The 18,381-nt window shown below is 46.9% G+C and overlaps 1 protein-coding gene across 1 annotated transcript in view; it reads left to right on the top strand.

Annotated features, from left to right (window-relative positions):
- Nucleotides 1–18,381, top strand: part of Vwf (von Willebrand factor) — a 137,544-nt gene that overhangs the window by 115,294 nt on the left and 3,869 nt on the right. Inside the window, exons 42-49 of the mRNA XM_042274144.2 lie at nucleotides 556–761; nucleotides 1,457–1,606; nucleotides 5,322–5,432; nucleotides 7,739–7,919; nucleotides 8,615–8,655; nucleotides 9,132–9,248; nucleotides 17,071–17,169; nucleotides 17,842–17,970. Coding sequence (XP_042130078.2) covers nucleotides 556–761; nucleotides 1,457–1,606; nucleotides 5,322–5,432; nucleotides 7,739–7,919; nucleotides 8,615–8,655; nucleotides 9,132–9,248; nucleotides 17,071–17,169; nucleotides 17,842–17,970 — 1,034 coding nt within the window. The remainder of the gene's footprint in view (nucleotides 1–555; nucleotides 762–1,456; nucleotides 1,607–5,321; nucleotides 5,433–7,738; nucleotides 7,920–8,614; nucleotides 8,656–9,131; nucleotides 9,249–17,070; nucleotides 17,170–17,841; nucleotides 17,971–18,381) is intronic.

Genomic DNA, 18,381 nt, shown 5'->3' on the forward strand with positions numbered 1-18,381 from the left:
TGAAGGTGGAGGGGCACATTATAAGGAAGTTGAAATTAGGTGCAGGGTGCAAGAACAGGCTTGAACATTTATAAAACAGCATCATGGTTGTGACAGTGTTGCTGGCAACCTTTCATTTGTACATTGTTGGAGATGGCAAGCCTGGAGGGGGTGATGTTTGAGGCACTGAGGTGGGATAGGATCCTGTTAGCTGCCAGCATATGTAAGTGTCTATAGCCATGATTTGCCTAGGTCCCACTGGGTTTTAGGGGTTCTGTGTCTGCTGCCTCTCAGAGTCAGTAGTTGGGAGGATCTCACCTCATTGACATGTTCTTAGGGGTGATAGTGCAGGGATTGGGTGGCCTCCCTGTTCTCCATGCGGATTCCCAGCCTTACATTTCTCATTAACACTGCATTCAGAAGACTGGCCATTGTTTGGTGTGTATGTGCATGTCTAACTCAACATCCTGGTTCTAAGGTCTGCTAAAACCCTGCCACAGTTAAGTACATAGGAGCTGTAGCAGAGGATGGGGCTCAGTGTGGTAGGACTGAGGTTGTCACCTGTGTTCACCCCAGCCTGCAGGAAAGAAGAGTGCAGAAGAGTGTCCCCACCCTCCTGTCCTCCCCATCGGACACCCACCCTCAGAAAGACCCAGTGCTGCGATGAGTATGAATGTGCTTGTAGCTGTGTCAACTCCACAGTGAGCTGCCCACTTGGGTACCTGGCCTCGGCCACCACCAACGACTGTGGCTGCAGCACAACCACCTGTCTCCCCGATAAGGTAGGCACTGCCCAACTCTGGCTGCAATGATGGCCCACTCATTGTTCCTCAAAGAAGATTTGAACTTCCTAGCCCTCCCCTTCCGTGAGCCAAGGGTGAGCAGTCAGTATTCCATCTCAGTCATATGGAAATTTCATTAACTCAGGAGGTGTTGACAATGCATCTACTACGTATTCATCATGGCTAGATGCTGAGGTTGCAGTCAGTGTATGGCTTTAACAAGGCTAGCCAAAGAGGTACTGTGGTTGCAAGGATTAGAGAGTAGTTAATAGTTTACTCATCTCTTCATTGCTTTCAGTTCACCCATGCATCCATCCATGCCTCCACCCATGCATCCATCCATCCACCCTCCCATACACACAAACACACACACTCAAACTACTCAATGTTTTAACAGGCTGGTGTTACAATCGGTGCTATGGGGACCATGTAGAATGCAGCCCCGACTCCTGATCTTGTTAGCATGTATTGCCTTAGTCTGTAAATCTGAAATGGTAAGATATAAAGAACAGTATAAAAGAGGAGAGATCCACCATGACTGACTTGTGTGTGTGTGTGTGTGTGTGTGTGTGTGTGTGTGTGTGTGTGTGTGTGTGTTTATGGTTTCTCACTGCCTAAGCCCCTTCCATACTCTGGATGTCACTAACGATTAAATGGTCCCAAATGAGTTCATTCTCAGAAATCTGTGTCGCCAGGTTTGTGTCCACCGAGGCACCATCTACCCTGTGGGCCAGTTCTGGGAGGAGGGCTGTGACACATGCACCTGCACCGACATGGAGGATACTGTCATGGGCCTGCGTGTCGCCCAGTGCTCTCAGAAGCCCTGTGAAGACAGCTGTCAGCCAGTAAGTGAGGCGCAAGGGCTGGGTGCTGCATGGAGCCATTGGGTAGGGAAGAGAGGAAGGGATGTGGGGGTGGGGGAGGAGGGAAGGAAGGAAGGTTATTTATATATCTATCTATACTGAGAGAGACAGGGAGGTAGGGAGGGATGTAGATAGATAGATGATAGATAGTTAGAATATAGCATTCAAGGGGTTTCCTCTAGGAAACTAGGCCATGTTTCCTGTTACCAACATCCGCTCTCTCATCATGACCCACCCAACTTTGAGGTTTCTTCTTCTCTTCTCCTTTTTCCATTGAGTTTATGTCGTCCAGCTCATCTTGGGAGTGAGGCCAATGTTGCCCTTTTAAAAATGGTGGCTGTCTTTTAAGCCATGGCTGTCTGAATCAGCAATTGCAATTCCACCACTATCAGCAGCGGTCAGGCTGCAAGGGCCGTAGCTGGAGGGAGTTCGGTTCCCTCAGGCTCCGACTCTCGCAAGGCTGCGGGGAACTTAACAAAACCTCTGTCCCTCCAAAGAACTCAAGACTCAAAGGTGAAGGTGGAATTCTGCTCTCTCTTCAGAGAGGCTGAATAGCAAGTAACTCCCCTCCTCTCCTTGCTTGCGTTCTCCAAAAAGCCCTCCTGCTTCTCCTTGTGTCCTTGTTACAGTTTTTTTTTTTCAGTATGTGGTGTATATGCCACCCTTTTATGTGACTGGCTGGGCCGTAGGTCTGTTTACAGCATTATCACAAGCATGAGACTAATGATGCATTGTGCTATTATGTTAGGATGCTAGTGGACAGGAATTTTTTAGCTTCACTACAATCCATTTGTTTGTTTGTTTTCTGAGACCTGTGTCACTGTAAAGCTCAGTCTGGCCTCAAGCTTGTGATCCTCCTGTCTCAGCCTTATGAGTCCTGAGATTATAGGCATGTACCAGAATGCCTGTTTCCATTATAATAGTGTGTCATCCATGTGGCCTGTTGTTGATTGATATGTCAAGATGGTACAGATAATGTTTTACTCACTCTCATGCTATTTCTCAGGAGGAAGAAGAGTGAAGGCTGCTCTTTACACTTGTCAATAGGAAATGGAGGGTCAGCATAGATAGTGGAGTTGGCCACAGCTCCTCAATTCACCAGAACCAACAAAGTTTGGGTGACTTAGGGCCCCCAGCCCATTCTGTTAGGCAGTGCAACTGAAACCCCAAATGTTATGGTTTGAATATGAAATACAGACCCCTGTGTTGAATGCTTGGTTTCCAGGTGGTAGGACCACTTGGGTGGTAGCAGAAATTTCGGAGGTAGGGCCTACCTGGAAGAATCGGGGGTGTGTCTTTGAGGTTTGACCCTGGTTCCCATCCCTGTTTGCTCCCTGCTTCCTGTTCTGCCGTGAGAAACTTTGGTCACAACTACACAGAAGTAACTAATACCTCCAATGGTACACGGGCCAGTGTGGTTCTGGGAAGAAGGACGAGGTCTTCAGCATATGACCCTCAGATAGCCCTAGCAGGGGACATGGGATCAGAACTCTATGTCTTCCAGCTGCATGCCAGCCATGGTAATCATGGTTCAAGGACTGTCCTGCTAAGGACATTAGGATTTTACTTTCCAGTGGTGAATGTCTACAGATTGGGTGGATATGATACTTCATACTCACTTCTGTTAATTTGGAAGCCAGTGAAAACAGGAAGGAAAACACTGAAGGATCTGAGATGAGTCTTTGACAAAACATCTCAATACACATGTAAGCTGGAGAGTTTGGTGGGATGATGGGAAAGAAGAGGAAGAAAATGTTTGTTTTGTTTTCCGGAGATTGTTGGGAGGGTGATTTTAAAAAGAAGAATTCTATGGCATGGCTGGGGCATCTGGGCATAAGAACCTGGTTGAGTCTCTGGGATCAAGGTAGCTAGGAATCATTTGTAATATTGACAGTGTGAGGTGCATCAAAGGACTGAAGGAGTGCAGCCATCCAGATGACTCGGCACTTCTAGAGAGGCTTCAGAGAGGTATACCAGATGCCTGAAGGCATTGGCTAATCCTCAGCTTTCCCTGGAGGTCTCTGCTTCTCTCATGGCGGTTGGCGTGTCCTGCTTTACAGTGGAGGGTGTGTGGAGTATATTATCCTAATCTGTCAGCTCTTCCATGGCACCCTGCACCTCATCTGTGCACAGTAAATGAGTCTCAGTTGAGAAAAGGCTGGGGACAGTTGCTGCGCACTGCTGTGACGCGGGTAGGGATGTCAATAAGTCCCGGGGAGATGGCGTGAACTTGAGCTACGTCTCTGGGGTGGTTGCGTGCCCCCAGGGAAGGCAGTGTTGGTACCTCTTCAGAGCTGACCCTGCTCCTGGGTGCGCCTGGGGAACCATGCATACTTGGCCTCCGTGCTATCTGGATCAGTTAGCTATTCCTTCCTTCTTAAGGACATGGCCTCAAGGTAACGCTTTGTCCTGGGCTCTTCGCCCTTAGCTCCAGACTCAGCCACACTGTTATTATCATTTTCTACTAATAATGTCCACAGGAGGGTTTTATTCTAAGTTTTTTTTAAAAGTTTTTTACTTTTAATTTTATGTGTATGATCTGTGTGTGTGTGCCACATGCATGGCTGTGATCACAAAAGGCAGAAGAGGGTATTGGATCCCCTCTAACCAAAGTTACATGTGGTTGTGAGCTACCATGTATGTGCTGAGAACCAAACCTAAGTCCTCTTAACCACCGAGTCATTCCTCCAGCCTCTTAGTCTAAGTTCTTAATACCTTGGCCATGTTAGAGAAGCTTCCAGAGGCAAGATGGACTGACAGACTCCCAGCACGCTGGCCTCCCCTGTGAGCTTCTCTGGGGAAGGTCAGTCTCTGTCATTTGCTTACTTCATTTTTTTTTTTTTGTAATAGAGGCTATAATATTTAAACTACTAGCTAAGTGTCAAGGATGCTTACCTCTGCAAACTAGTGTGTTAGCTTTCCATCGCTGTGACAAAGTACTTGAGAATATCAACTTAGAGGAAAGATTAATTTTGGCGCATGGCTTCAATTTCAGGCTGACTATCATGGTGGGGAATGTATTATGGAGCCAAGACACTCGTCCCATGGTGGCCAGAAAAGGGGACAGATAGAGGGAGGCTGCAGAGGCAGGCAGGGCTCCAAAACTGTCCTTCCAGCACACACCCTCAGTTGTCCAATTTGCTTCTGTTAGGCTCTGCCTCCAGAATTTTCTGCGAACTCACAGCAGTACCACAGGCAGGGAACAACAGATGGTAATTTAGGGGACATTTAAGAGCCGAAGCATTACACATGGTGAGAAGTGCTAGAATCATGATATCCATTTGTGAGGGTCATCACTGCAAAGCAAAGACTGGATCCCAGGCATCCTGAGGATGCTTTGCAGTCAACAAGCTGCCCTAGGTTTGGCCATGGCAGAGGTCAGATTCATCAGGTGTTTCTAACTGAATGCTGAACTGTCTTTAATATTCGTGAGGATTAGATATTGGTCTCAACATGGAATGTTCTGGGAGGGGGCGTTGATCTCTTCAGCCCACATAGACCTAGCTTAATGACTCAGGCCTGGTGTTTCTTCGTCACTTCGTGGTGTGATCCTGAGGCAGGTGGACAGCAGAAATGAAGAAGATATCCAGCCCATGTGTCTCAGTTAGCTCCAGGGCTCAGTAAACATGAAGCTCAGGCCAGAACACCTGTTTTGCAGCTGCTGGTTTGGCCTACACTCTGTGTTTTTGTTTTTCAGGGCTTCTCTTACATACTCCATGAAGGCGAGTGCTGTGGAAGGTGCCTGCCCTCTGCTTGCAAGGTCATGGCTGGCTCACTGCGGGGAGATTCCCACTCTTCCTGGAAGAGTGTAAGTCTGGGCCCGGGGGGTACTGGGAAGAGGAAGGTGTTGACTTTCAACCTGAGAGTCCGTTTTGCCATCCATCAATGCTGACCTGGTTTTCCTTTCCCTGTTCTTTGCTTTCCCTACAGGGAGCTTATCTGGCTGTTGGTACTGTTGGGATCCCAGCTGGGATCCTTTTACCCCTTAGGAACTAGTTAAGGTTGTCTCAGACTTCCCATTTTGTGGATTTGAGGAGAAGCCTAGTGACCTCCCTGAGAGATCTATAAATTCCCAGGGACTTATGGTCTCCTGTTCATGGTGACTCTGATATCATGCAGTCCCTCAGTGGTTGGTTGAGGGGATGGCCTCATCATCTTGTAGAGTTGGTGGTCCATCAGGCTATACAGGCTATAAGCACCGTTCTGTACTGCAATGCCCAGGCCTTGGGCTTTTGCATCAGCTTCCATAGAAACTTCCCCAATAGTTTGAGAGGGCAGAGAAACTTACAGTGCAAAGCAAGCAAGCAGGCTGTTGGCAAAGTTCCTCAGCTCCTTCTGCACGTCTAGATTTGGCGTTTTGCTACATTGCTGGCCCCTGTATCTCACTCTTTGCTGTCTCCTCTGCCTGCAGAATTCCTTCCTGTAGTTCTGAGCACCTTGGTTAGCTGTCTTCTGTGATCCCTAGAGGTTCACTTTTGATGGCTTATCAAGCTATTTTCCTTAAATTATTTAGTTTGTTATTGACAGTTCTATTTACACTTATAAAATGAATTTTAGTCATTTTCATGTCCTGTTCCCGTCTCTGTCCTCCCCTCCTCCACTGGAGCCCTTCTTCTTAATGTGCCTCTCTTCTATTTTCATGCCTTCTCTTGAGTGGCCCACTGAGTTCAATTAGAGTTTCTTTCCCTGGTGTGGATGGGAGGTCATTTATGAGAACATCAGTGGCCACCCCCAACAATTGTTAAGTGCCAATAGCCCTTCAGGGGGCTTCACAGGCTCTCTCATGTGACACTATTTCTGGAGAGACATGATCCATCAACTATTTACCCAAGAACGAAAACCAATGACAGATCAAAGTATGGACACCAAATTTTAGCTTAGTAAACCAATACGTTTTGTTGGGGTTACTTACAGGAATATAGGTGAAGAGCAGAATATAGGAGCAGAAATAACTCAAAGGCGGTTATATCAGCAAAGCTCACCCCAGCATGGGTGACAGCTCACAAAAGCTGGGAACCTGGAGCACACTGCACAGCCTGCAGGCCGCTCAGTGGGTTGGAGAGTGTCCTTTTTAGGCAGCTCAGCTGGTCTTAGCTTCTTTTAGGAAGCTTAGCTTGTCTGAGAGTGTCTGTGAGCAGTCTACTGTTTGTGTAACTTTGGAGAGGGCGGGGCCTAGTGATTCTGGTCAGTTTCAGGAACTTCCTGAAGACTTTTGAGTTGCTTACTTCTTGAGTTTAAGGAGTGTCTCTGCAGGATGAAATGTTTCACCTCCTCTTACAACATCTTGTTTCTTCAAGTCTTTCCTTCCACATGAAAGCTTTATCTGGGAGGAAATTGCTGTAACTTTGAGGGTCCCAATCTTGTGCTGGTCTAGTGCAGATAGCTGCAGCTGTGGTGAGTGCATGAGTGTGACAGCATGTCATGTCCAGAAGGTATCTTTTTTTTGCAGCACATCTCCCCATCCTCTGGCTCTTACATTCTTTTTGCCCCTCTTTGATGTTCCCTGAGCCTTGGAGGGGTGCTTAAGCTATTTTATTTAGGGCCAAGCACTCTGCTATCATGTATTCTTGGCACTTGGGCCAGTTATGGGCGTCTGCATTAAACTTCCACCTGCTTAAATAAGAAGCTTCTCTGCCTTCCCACTCTTTTGGAGACATCATTTTTACCATCTATCCCAGGCTGTCCTCAAACTTATGATCCTGCTGCAGCCTCTTGAGTGTTGGGATTACAGGTGTGTACCATCATGCCATGTTCAACCATTTTCCTAACAACAGGGGACTGTCTTGTAGATAATTGTAGTTCTGATGTCAGAATAAGAACAGTTCTCCTCCTCCAATTAGAAAGGATGGAGTTGGTAGTAGTGCTAATATCAGAGAGCCTCAGGGTCAGGGACACATGATTTTGGCCTAGGATCTAGTCAGGGCAATTTAGACCCAGACTTACTGTGATGACCCCTGTCATTCCCTCTGTGGACATTACCCCGTGGTTTCAATTTTGGTCTGAATGAGGGCTCACCTTCAGAGTCCAAACAAATTCCCCCCAAACAGCGTACTGCTACAAGACCTTGGGCCCCAGCCTTGCATGGCACCTCTGATGGCCTCTGGTATTCTGCAGGTTGGCTCTCGGTGGCCTGTCCCTGAGAACCCGTGCCTCATCAACGAGTGTGTCCGAGTGGAGGAGACAGTCTTTGTGCAGCAGAGGAACATCTCCTGCCCGCAGCTGGCTATCCCTACCTGTCCCACAGGCTTCCAGCTGAGCTGTGAGGCCTTAGCATGCTGCCCCAGCTGTCGCTGTGGTGAGTCTGGCTGGCCAGGCCTGCCTGGGCCTGGGTTTACCTTCAGGACTCTTTCCCTCCTGAGTTCTTTGCCTCTTTAGCAGCTCAGAGAAATGGCACAACCGTTACTCCTGCAGCTGCGAGAAGGCAGACAAGAGGAGACAGTGGGAGTTTTGTGCAGGCCACTGTGCCTAGCTCTGAGCCCAGTGACGGCATTTCCCCCATTGTGTGGTGTCATCCTCATGATACTGGGTGGTGGACTCATCTTGGGCCAGGTTTCTCTGACTCTGGAGACGACATATAATTCTATAATGCAGTATTGCTTCAGCTCGGGGAAGGCATTGCTATCCCTGAACCCTGCTGGCAGGGAGACAGACAAACAGCAATAACAAATCTTAAGCTCTATTTTTTTTTTCTTGCAAGCCCAAAGTACAGCTGACCCACCCATCCCCTAAACACGATCTCAGCTAACTAGTGCCCTCGAGGCTCTTCCATTAGGATGGGTAGTGAAGGATCAGGCAGTTCTGTTCTATTGGTTGAAAGGAAAAGAGAGGCCACTAGGGCCCAAGCAGGAAGACTCACAACACCCTGAGGGATGGGGGTGGGGTATGTGGAGAACTGTCAAGATCGGAAGAGTGAGGCCAGGACATGGAGAAGATTAGTAAGGGAGGTTTGGGGAGGGTGTGTCTGTACTCACTTGTTACTTTTGTCCTCAGAGCCTGTGGAAGCCTGCCTACTCAATGGCACCACCATTGGGGTGAGTTGGAGCTGGTGCTGGGATGGCATGGGGGTGTGTGTGTGGGAAGGGTGGGTAGATCAGACTAAGATGGACGTAAGAGAAAGCTGGAGACCTTTTTAGGGATCTCCAGCCTCATATCCACACTGGGCCACCCTTCCCCCTCTGCAGGGCACGGGCCGGCTGCCCTGCACTCACTTCCTGGCTGGCCCCCCAAACATGTGGGCATGTCTTTTGCATATGTTTTTGCACACGTGAAAGCACATCAGGGTCACAGAGCCCATTTCTGTCTAAGCTCTCTCCCATTGTCTCGGCACCTCTTTATTCTGGCCGTGCCCACACTTAAGGTGGGGATGCAGGATGGAATGGCCACAAGATGCAGGGGATACATCTCAGTGATGGCTGCTGGGAGCCTCAGGCAAGCAGGCAGGCTTAAGGGGGTGAGGCAGGAGGAGTATCTGGCCCGTTGGGAAACCTGACTCCGATTCTGTTTGCAGCCGGGGAAAAGTGTGATGGTTGACTTCTGCACGACCTGCCGCTGCACTGTGCAGACAGGGGCCATCTCCAGATTCAAGCTGGAGTGTAGGAAGACCACCTGTGAAGCCTGCCCCGTGGTAAGAGAGGATCCAAGGGACTAAAGGATGCCTCGGTCTCTGTGGGACCCAAGCAACAGGCCCTCACAAGGTTCCTTAAATCTTTCCTTTGTTCTGATTGATTATGGCCAATATCCGACAGCTATCAGAACAACTACCCAAACTGCATCCCTCAGAAATAATTACAATTTAGTCTTGTAAGTTTTAAGCATTTTCTTCTTGTGTTTTTTAAAATACCCACAATATTTTCAAGGCATTTGATGCTGGCCTCACAGCTCTGTATCTTTAAAGACATATTTTAAGAAACATTACCACTATACTCTGAAAACATTCAAAATTGATCAAGAAATACTCGTGAGACTTTTGTATCATTCAAGACCCTTCATGACCTTCATCTAAATGGATGAGCCCTAATGTATACAATCTACATTAATTTCCTTAGTAGACACTTCAGTCATGGAAATGGTTCATCCTGAGGCTGGGGAGATGGCTCAGTGGGTAAAGCACTTTCAGTGCAAACGTGAGGATCTGAGTTCAAATCCCAGGACCTCACATAAAGTTGATTACAGGAGCACGTGTGTGATCTCACTGCTCCTGCAGAGAGACAGGAGGCAGAGGCAGAGACAGGGAAGTTCCTGGAAGCTTGTGGGCCCTGGTGTACAGGGTGGTGAGGAACGAAGAGACCCTGTCTCAAACAATGTGGATAACCTGCAGTTGTCCTCCGACCTCCACAGGGAGCCTGTGGAAGGTGAATGCACACACACACACACACTCACTCACTCACATACACACACACACTCACTCACTCACATACACACACACACACACACACACACACACACACACACACACTCACACACACATGTTCTTTTTTTTTTTTCCGGTCAGATTGTGATTCTCACTTGTTCTGGATACATTCTTAAGGATCATTCTGACAGGTAGATAATTTTTAGTTTGGTAGGTGAAAAAAACTCAATGTGCAATAATTTGAAAGTATGTTTTAGTTTAATTTACTCTTTTTTTTTGGTTTTTCGAGACAGAGTTTCTCTGTGTAGTTTTGCACCTTTCCTGGAACTCACTCTGTAGATCAGGCTGGAACTCATAGAGATCTGCCTGCCTCTACCTCCCGAGTGTGATTAAAGGCGTGTGCCGCCGCCGCTGCCACCGCCACCACCGGCTCTAATTTACTCTTAGTTTTAATGTAATTTTAATTGGCACATAAATTATATATATTTAAGGGGTATAATGTTATTATTTTAATTATGGCTTTTAGTCCTACATAACAGGGATATTATAGGCCTCACACAGGCTAATGGGACCTAAATGTCTGAAGAGACCTGAGTTTCTCCCTCAAGCTACCCTTTGTGTTTGGGCTTCAGTTGTTTTAGACAATACATTGGTATATGAGCTTCCTGTGAGCTCAAGGCAGGGATTACAGTACCTCAGGTGGCACCCGTGGGGGCTTCTCCTTGTCAGCTTTACAAAGCCACAGGATGGGTGGCAGGCAGTGCGGGCCTTTGTGAGTAGGGTAGAGCACAGGGGGAGTGGCACCCGGAAAGGACAGGGCTAGGACAAGGGACAGAGTGGGAGCTGAGAGGTCATGTGGGTGCTTCCTGTATTTATTAGAATAAGGGACAGGTGACCTACATCTGTGTTTTCCATGACACTTATATAGTGTCAAGCTCAAAGCAGGACTTAATGAAAGGTCAGTGGAATGGATGGCCCTATGGGAGACACAGCTCTTTCAATTCAAAGAGGATATATGTGCTTTGATGAAAATGGAACCAGTTAAATACAGGTTCTTGATCTTTTGCACAATTGCAGTTGATGTTTTAGGATTTGGGGTTAGCACGTAAAACATCTCCCCTTACAACAGCTGAGGCCTTCATCATGGAGCAGAGTAACACCGTCTCAAATTACATGCCATCTTTCACCTTCATTGTCTACTAAGCTGCATCTCAGGTAGTGAGGGAAACAGACTCAGAGATGCACACCCACGTCATTTGGAAGCTGAGCTGGGGCTGGGGTAGGGCTGTAGTCTGTGTGGGTGAGGGAGGTCTATTAAGCTCCCCTAGCAGCGCCCTCTGGTGTTCAGAAGGTGTGGTACAGGCACTTCCTCTGCCTCCAGAGGGTGCTTACATTCTTTAAAACACATGCCCATGTTGTTCTATATTATTCCCCTTTTCCTCCAATATTTTGATATCTTGTTAAAGCAGTGTGCCCCCTTCAGAAGAACTAGATTAGTCTTCCTTCTATGTTTTTTTTTTCAAGCTTCGCTGAGAATTGCCTTAGCTGGTCCTCTTGTACACCAGCATCCTTAACTGGCCTTGTTACACACCTTGAAGGACCTCAGTAAGGCCCTGGGGTTGGGGCAACTGCAGTGAGTGACATCTAGGTAGACCTGATTGATGCCTTCACCAGACACACGGTGTTAGCATCACCTCCCACAGAGACCAGAACAAGGTGGTTTTGCTAATGAGTGGTGGAGATGAAGTTTGAAAAATGAGCATAAATAAAGCATGAAGAAGAAAGGCCACTCTGCCAAGGGCTACTCGGCTGGCTTTCCATGAGCTGAATGTCCAATATGAATGTCTAAGATAGAGGATGGTGAATAGCCAGCAGATAGAAGTAGAGGTCACCAAAGAGAAGTAGGCAAGAACTGAAGGGCACGAGCTGGGTAAGCAGCTGAAGGGGTGGCCAGGGGCTGGTTAGCAAGGCGGAGCTTTGGGACAAGATGGAAGAGAGGAAGCAGAACTAACATGGCTGTAAACTACGACTCACTGGCTGCAGCGGGGATGTCAGTGGCTGGCTGGGAACCTGGCCCATTGGTGGAGGAAGAGTTGGTCCCCTCCAGCGGTGATTGGACAATTCAGTCACAGCCAGAGACAAGGCCCCTGTGTGTGTGAGCATGCGTGCGTGCGTGCGTGCGTGCGTGCGTGCGTGCGTGTGTGTGTGTGTGTGTGTGTGTGTGTGTGTGTGTGTGTGTGAGCTGACTTGCCACAATGAATTGAATGTTTCATGGGATGCTCAGGGGAGTGGCACATGGTGGCATCCTATGACATACATACCTGCTGGCAGTGGCCACCTTGGTGTCCAGGTGTGCTCAGGCAAGTCCTCTTCCTGTCCTCTCATTGTTCTGGGCCCAGCAGTGGCTGCAGTATACGTAACAGGGCAGCAGCCATGGTGAGGGACATGGGCATTGGGAGGGGAAGGTCCTGTTTTCTTTCACACGTTCCTGTGCTGATGAATGTCCATCCTTTCTGGTCTTCAAGCCCCCACCATCCCTCAAAAATACGGCTTCTTTCTTCTCCACTCTCTTGCTCTCTCCTTTCTGTTCCTTTGCCCTCCTGGTCCTCTTTGCTTTTTCTATCCCTGGCTGGACTTTGCCCCGCTGGTGTGTGGATGCCACCCACTGCCCTTCCAGCCACGGTCTGCCCCTTCCTCCCACAGTCCCTTCTCTACTTGCAGCCGTTCTTGCTTCTTGGGTAGAGAGAAACTGTCCCCCTGCCCTTCTCAGGGTACCATTTCCTATGCTCTGCTGATACTCACTGAAAATGCCCAGATACAAGCTCCCACGAAAGCAGCCCCGAAGCTGTGTCTTATTTCTTCATTTGACTCCCGTTTCACTCAGTGCCTGCTCCTTCTCTTTTCTCCCTCTCTCATTTCCCTTGCTAGTGTACCTTCCAGGAGTTGTGCATTTTAAAAACAGTTTCAACCTCACCGTTGAAACATTACCTTGTGGTCCTCAGTTTCCAACAGCATCATTTCAAAGTGGTGCTTTTGGCCCCTGGCCCAGGTTCCCTGCCTCTGTGCTGAGCTCCATCCTCATGTTCAACCCCCAGAAGGCACATCGAGTTCATAGGCTGATTTACTGGGAGCAAATTATTGAAGTTCACTTCTGGGCAAGCTCACTGATGCTTGCCCTTCATGTTGACAGAGGCTTCGTCTGGGTGTTAAAACTGATTGGTTAGAGTCGTCTTTCTCCCGCCTCCCCCCCTCCAGCCCCCCGTACTTCAAGATAGAAGTACTTATACTGTAGCCAAGGCTGTCATAAAACTTAAGGATATTTTTCCTGCCTCAGCCTCCTGAGTGCTAGAATTACAGGCATTAGGCACTATTCTTAGAGTGTTATAGCTCTTTGTCACAGGTCCTCTGGACCCCAGTAAATAGTAGTGTGGCGATCCACAAAAGTGGCCAAATGGAAACAAGAATGGGAAGAATTGGTATACCACAGAACTAAATCTGTATTTTTATTTTATTCATTTATTTCTCCCTGCTTTTGAGATATGGCCTCTCACTGCGACCTTGCCAATTAGGCAGGGCTACCTGGCCAGTGAGTCCAGCGCATCACCTGCCTCACTTTCCAGTACTGAGATTACACATATGCATTGCCACCCCTGACTTGTTATGTGGACACTAGGGGTTGGACTCGGGTCTCTGTGCTCGATCATCCCTGCCACTACTAAGCACAGCTACAGTGTATGGTTTTGAGAGCACCTTCTTTCTTTTAGGGCAAAGAGGAGAAGAAGAGTTTTTATTTTTATGAACTGATGAGACAGTCGATGGTAGCATTTTTATTTATTATTTTGTTAAATATATGTAGATTTATATAATTATATAAAATTAAATAAAATTGTTTAAAATCTGTTTATTCTACAAATTGGCAAATTTATGGTATCTTCAGAATGTGAAGGCATTTTGCAAAATAGCCAAGTCCTGCTATCTTCAAGCTTTTGCCTTCCCCAGTGCAGATGTGAATGAAGGGCTCTTATCCTGAGTCACCATCAAACTCAGGTGATGCAGGTGCCAGCTCCTGGGCACAGAGAGACCAGCATACATGCCTTGGGACTCACTTGATGGCATAGGAGAGCTTCCAGTGTGTCAGGGTTCCAGGGACTTTCTTACCAGTGCTCGATTTTGCTAAGAATTTTTGTTTTTTCTGTTGTAGGTTGAGATCTTAAATTATGTCAATAGTTTTGTACACAAGCACACGAACACACATGCGTGTGCACACTCACCCAATGCACCCTTCTACACACTTATGCATATACATGCCCCAACTCACCACTACACACACACACCACCGGCCTACCCCCCACATGCAATACACCCCTACACACACACACACACACACACACACACACACACACACACACACACATGCATACCCCAACTCATTCCTATACACACACACAGAACTCCACTGGCACCCCCCAACATGCAATGCACTTCTCCACACATACACATACATGCATACCCCAATACACCCCTCCACACACTTCCACACACACACCTAACTTACCCCTCCACAAACACACACCCCAATGCATCCCTCCACACACACGCACACATACACTCACAACCCTCTTCTCACAGTATTTAAGCCACACCCCCAAGGTGGCTCTCCAGTGATTCCAGCACCATTTACTGAAAAGTTACCTTCCCTTCATTGAATTATCTAGATATCTGTGTAAGAAAAGAATTGTTTGTGGATATGTAGATCTATTGCTGGTTCTGTTTTCTAGTCATTTGATTAATGTGTAAATCCTGTGGTCACATCCTTGATTACTGTAGCTTTGAATCAGATACTGTAGTCTTGAATCAGATAGTGTAAGTCTTTCAGAATTGTTCTGTTGCAAGATTGGGTTATGCCATTTTATTTCCATAAAAACTTAGTGTCAACTTTTTACTTTTTATGAAAAGAATTTAAAAGTATACTGGATTGTGTAGTACATGGTTCAGTCTTAAGAGCATGGACATCTTGATTATACTGAGTATTCCATCCATGAACACAATATATTTCTCCATTTATTTAGGTTTTGTCTCAGTTTGCTTGTGCCACTGTAAGAAAATAACTGAGACTAGATAACATCTTTCTTAAGGATAGAGTCTTGCAAGGTTGGCCTTGAACTCACAGAGATCAGCCTCCCTTTGCCTCCCAAAGGGAGTAAAGGCATGCGCCAAAAAAGCCCAGCAATTTTTCTTGTTTATCATACTGGCAAGTACCACTAGTGTGATAATGAATAGAAGTGATGAGTGTAATTTTTTTTAACCTCTTGGGAACCAATTCTCTGAGCATGACAAAGTATATTACTTTTTATCACATGGAAGAAATTCCTTTCTAGTCATACGATGATGAGAGTTTAAATTATGAATAGTTCTTTGAATTTTGCTGGATGGCTTTATATTTTCAGACAATATTATAGTTTCTCCTTAGCTCTGGAAACACAAAGAATTACATTGGTTGGTTTCAAGTGGTAAGGTCACCATTGTTTTGAATAAACCTCATCTGGTCATGACATGGTGCTCTTTTCTATATCTACTACTAGATCTGTTTGTAATTAAAAATGAGACTTTTATGTCTATGGTGGGAGAGTAATAGGTTTCTGATTTTCTTCTTTTATATACGATGCTTTAGGTAGGCTTTAGTGTGAGGGTTATTCCTTAGATGTCTGTGTGTGCGCGCCTGTGAATTTTCGGTAGACACCCGAGTTATTCACCTCACTCTCCCAAACTGTCTCTTCTGAGACACGGCAGATGAACTTTCTGCTCAGATCTCTTGAATGCCCACCCATCCATCCTTTGTCCCCAGGCTTCTTGCAGACTTCTCAGTACACATGTAGTTAAAGGGTTAACCAAATCTTTGAGGAGAATTTACATGGAGCTTTTGTTTTGATTTCTTCTTTCTTGAGACGCACCCCTCAGTTTCCAGGTCTTCTTGTAGTTCTGAACTTGTCTTTTAAGTCGTCAGGAGAAGACACATATAATTTCCTTGAGTTCTGACAGTCCAGGGCCCTACAAACTGTCTGGTGGGAAAAGGCATTAAAATGTAAATGTTGTTCATTATTTTTCATTTTTTTCAAGTGTCAAGTAACCAACAATTGATTTCTGATTTTGCCTTTAATAGTTGTTTTACTATCTGTCAGTCATTTGCCATTGTTATATGAAGGGTGTGTGTGTGTGTGTGTGTGTGTGTGTGTGTGTGTCCATCCAACACAAGCTCCTGTGCCGCCTCTGGAACCAGAACTGCACTCAGAGAATCTCGGTCTGAAGTAGGAGTGTCAAAGCAGGATGGATTTTTTTTTTTTCATTTTTTGAGACAGGGTTTCTCTGTGTAGCTTTGGTGCCTCTCCTGGAACTCACTCTGTAGCCCAGGCTGGCCTTGAACTTACAGAGATCTGCCTGCCTCTGCCTTCTGACTGCTGGGATTAAAGGCATGCGCCACCACCGCCCGGCGGGATGTATCTTACGAAGGTCATTCTAATGGACATGTGGAAGCCTGTGGTAGGAGGCGAGGACAGAGGGAGGAGACTTTACCAGAGTCAGGAGAAGATGATGATGGCTTAGACGAGAGAATGACAGAAGCGATTGGTTATGACAATGGGCGGGTATGAGATGCATTGTTAGCAAGACTTGGATTTTAATGGCTGTGGTGGGAAAGTACTGAGAAAACTAGATGGAGGAGTCAGGATAACTGCCGGATTTCCAGTTTGAGCAGCTGGGTCATCTGCCAAGATAAAGGAAACTGGAAAAAGACGATATTTGGATTAAAAAAAAAAAATCGAGTTTCATTTTGGACAAAAGTCTCTGGGAGTAACTATGGGATGTCTGCTGAACTCTGGGAGTAACTATGGGATGTTTGCTGAACTCTGGGAGTAACTATGGGATGTCTGCTGAACTCTGGGAGTAACTATGGGATGTCCGCTGAACCCTGGGAGTGACTATGGGATGTCTGCTGAACCCTGGGAGTGACTATGGGATAGCCAGGGCAAGTCAGGTGAGCTGAGTTATAACTGCGGTGCTCTGGGCAGGTGACTGTGGCTGCTTTCTTTCCTGCATACAGGGCTACCGTGAAGAGAAGAACCCAGGTGAATGCTGTGGGAGATGCTTGCCTACAGCTTGCACTATTCAGCTAAGAGGAGGACAGATCGTGACCCTGAAGGTGGGAATGAGCTGGACTCAGGGTCCCCTCTCCACTCTCTGGTTTCTCCCTGGGAGGGGCGTCTTTTCCTCCAGCCAAAGGACTATTTGGGCTCATTGTCGGCTTCTTCTCTCACTTCCCTTTCTGAGGGAAGTGAAGATGACTTGTGGAAGGCACAGGGTTTCCTCTTTGAGTTTTGTTACACTTTTGCTCTTCCTGACAAACGTGTAGCTGGCATATGACCTCATTTGGAGTGGATCGATTTTTTATTTTGTTTTGAAAAAGATTTTTTGTAGCCTTGAGGCTCGGTGGGACTGTTCAGGCAATCAGACCCACCCGTGACTCCTGGAACTAACTGGTGGGTCTGAGAGCTGGGGTCTTGGTCCATATCCCATCTGGTTATCAATTAGTCAGGCTGCTGTCACTGCATTTCCATCTTGTAGACACATGGTCAGAATAGTCTGAGGACTTTCTGTATTTCTGCAGCTCTCTTCATAGTAAGCAAATTATGGAACCGAGGCCGCACCTCTAGTCTGTCCTCTGAGTATGCAGTTTTTACACATTGTCTCATCCTTCTCTGGTTCTCCTCATTGTTTTAGCAGTTCAAAGGAGGCAAGGCCATGGCTGACAGTAGCTTTGTAATCCAAACACCATCGCTGCATTGATTCTACCCACTCTCTTCTTTCTTTTCAGCGAGATGAGACACTCCAGGATGGCTGTGACAGTCATTTCTGCAAGGTCAATGAGAGAGGGGAGTACATCTGGGAGAAGAGGGTCACAGGCTGCCCACCCTTTGATGAACACAAGTGTCTGGCTGAAGGAGTGAGTAGCTGCAGTTCAGATTTTGCCTTTGTCTTGAAGATCTCACTGTATGACTCCACGGGTGGCGTTCTATGCAGTGTTCAGCTCAGCTCTTACGCAATCCCATAGTGTCCAAGACAGATCTCTGTACTGGTTGAGGAGTCAATGAAATGGAGATGAGGAGATAATTCTCCAAGGCATAGGATGCTTTGAGAATAGTTGGTCACCAGAGGGAAGCTATGATCTTTGAATAGTAAGGCAGGACATTGACTGTAGGCTAAAAGGTCAGAGCCTGATTCCGGATTTGAAAACTCACCAAAAGACACCGATCTCTGAGCTTGAAAACCCACCAATCCTTGGGCTTTCCTTGAAGTCCCACCGATCCCCACCCTGGAAGTCTCCACCCTGGAAATCTCCACCTCCAAGAAACCC

The sequence above is a fragment of the Peromyscus maniculatus genome, chromosome 3 (genome assembly GCF_049852395.1).
Source record: "Peromyscus maniculatus bairdii isolate BWxNUB_F1_BW_parent chromosome 3, HU_Pman_BW_mat_3.1, whole genome shotgun sequence".
Lineage (NCBI taxonomy): Eukaryota > Metazoa > Chordata > Mammalia > Rodentia > Cricetidae > Peromyscus > Peromyscus maniculatus.